General features: G+C 38.9%; 1 protein-coding gene across 1 annotated transcript in view; it reads right to left on the minus strand.

Annotated features, from left to right (window-relative positions):
- Window positions 1-1,163: 1,163 nt before the first annotated feature.
- Window positions 1,164-1,569, minus strand: part of COQ5 (coenzyme Q5, methyltransferase) — a 24,162-nt gene continuing 23,756 nt past the window's right edge. Inside the window, exon 7 of the mRNA XM_018557379.1 lies at window positions 1,164-1,407. Within this exon, the coding sequence (XP_018412881.1) occupies window positions 1,306-1,407 (102 nt within the window). The 3' untranslated portion in view covers window positions 1,164-1,305. The remainder of the gene's footprint in view (window positions 1,408-1,569) is intronic.

Here is a 1,569-nt window from a genome sequence, read left to right on the forward strand (position 1 = left end):
TTTAGCTTAGGAGGGTGTTCTCATGTTACTAAATAATAATCTATTGTTCAAAGTCAAAGATGAAATAACATTTGATGCTTGAATAACAGTTCAATAGTGCCAAAATCCTGATATTAAATCTAACAAATACATATCCAGAAGCATGACAATGCTGCTTTTTGGCTGAGGGAAAAGAAACAAATTTGGTGTCCTCCTCTAAAAAAATGACTGCAAGGCTTGATTTGTTGGAGTGACCACCCTCCCCCTTGATGGCTCCCCTAGTGTATATGTTTTGCTTTTTTTTTAGGTCTTCTTCCTAGTGAAGTGATGCACTGGGTCTGCTTTCTCTCCTGAACTTCTTCATCGGTGGGCATTTCTTGGAGATGCAGAGGGCAGGGCTTATGGGATGATTTCAGCACCAGTTTCTTCCTAAATACACAGGCAGGGCACCATAGTGATACCCACATTGGGGATAGACGCATGACACCTTGCCTATACAGTAATTTCCTCAGTCTTTTAGGGTAGAGACACCGGGCATCATTCAACTTTTGGTAGAATAGAAGTACTGCACTCAACAGCATTGGATAGTTAAAGTGGCACTTAAATCTTAAAAATACATTCACGTACCTTAAAAAAAATAACAAAACGGGGCCTTGTGTATCACTCAGCTGCAGATCCTCAAATCATCTCTGAATTAGTGCTGACACTGTCCTGCCTTCTGGAGGGTGGCTACTTGCCCATGGTCGCTGTGTGCGTTGTAAAGTAGTCACTGCTCCAAGCTCACAACCGTAATGGATTACAATTTCAATATAAATTAGTAAACTAATGAGATTGTAGTCCATCACGGGAGCGAGATTGGAGTGGTGGCTACTTTACAACACACACAGGGACTATGGGGAACAAAAGTAGCCACCCTCCAGAAGGAAAGACAGTGTTGGTATGAAAGCAGAGATGATTTGAGGATCTGCAGCTGAGTGTTGCACAAATAAGGTCCAGTATTGTCAATAAGGTACTTGAATGCATTTTCAAGATTTAACTCCTGAGTTTAGAGTCACTTAAATGTAAACAAAATATTCAAGCATGTAAAGTGACAGCTAAAGTACAGCTAGCTAAGCACATATAGCTGGTTTACATACCATGACCACAGCCGGTTTCTTTTATTTCCCATTATACAGCTCCTGGAAATGTCATAACATGTGACCGCATATTTTATTAAAGTATAAACGTTTTATAGCAAATAAGATTTAATACAAAAATAAGTTACATATTCTATTCAGCAAATACATCTGCATATTTTACTAGAGCAGTGATTCTGTTACTTTGGCATCATAATTTGAATCCTGAATGAACGGCAACAACTCCTGATGTTAGATTGTGATAGTTCACCTTGAAAAAACCAGCATCTTCAATCATCTCTTTAAATTCCTCCTAAAGTAAAAGATAGTTACAGAACATTAGTTATGTTTTTGTCAAAAAGATCAGTGCTGCGCCACCAATTTAATCCTTGCGTTTTCTGTGCACAGTCTACTAGACATTACAAGCTACAGTAATGCTAGCCTTTTTAAAACACACTACATGCTCTGCCACCCC

Source organism: Nanorana parkeri, unplaced genomic scaffold (assembly GCF_000935625.1).
Source record: "Nanorana parkeri isolate BGI_ZX_2015 unplaced genomic scaffold, ASM93562v1 scaffold282, whole genome shotgun sequence".
Taxonomy (NCBI): domain Eukaryota; kingdom Metazoa; phylum Chordata; class Amphibia; order Anura; family Dicroglossidae; genus Nanorana; species Nanorana parkeri.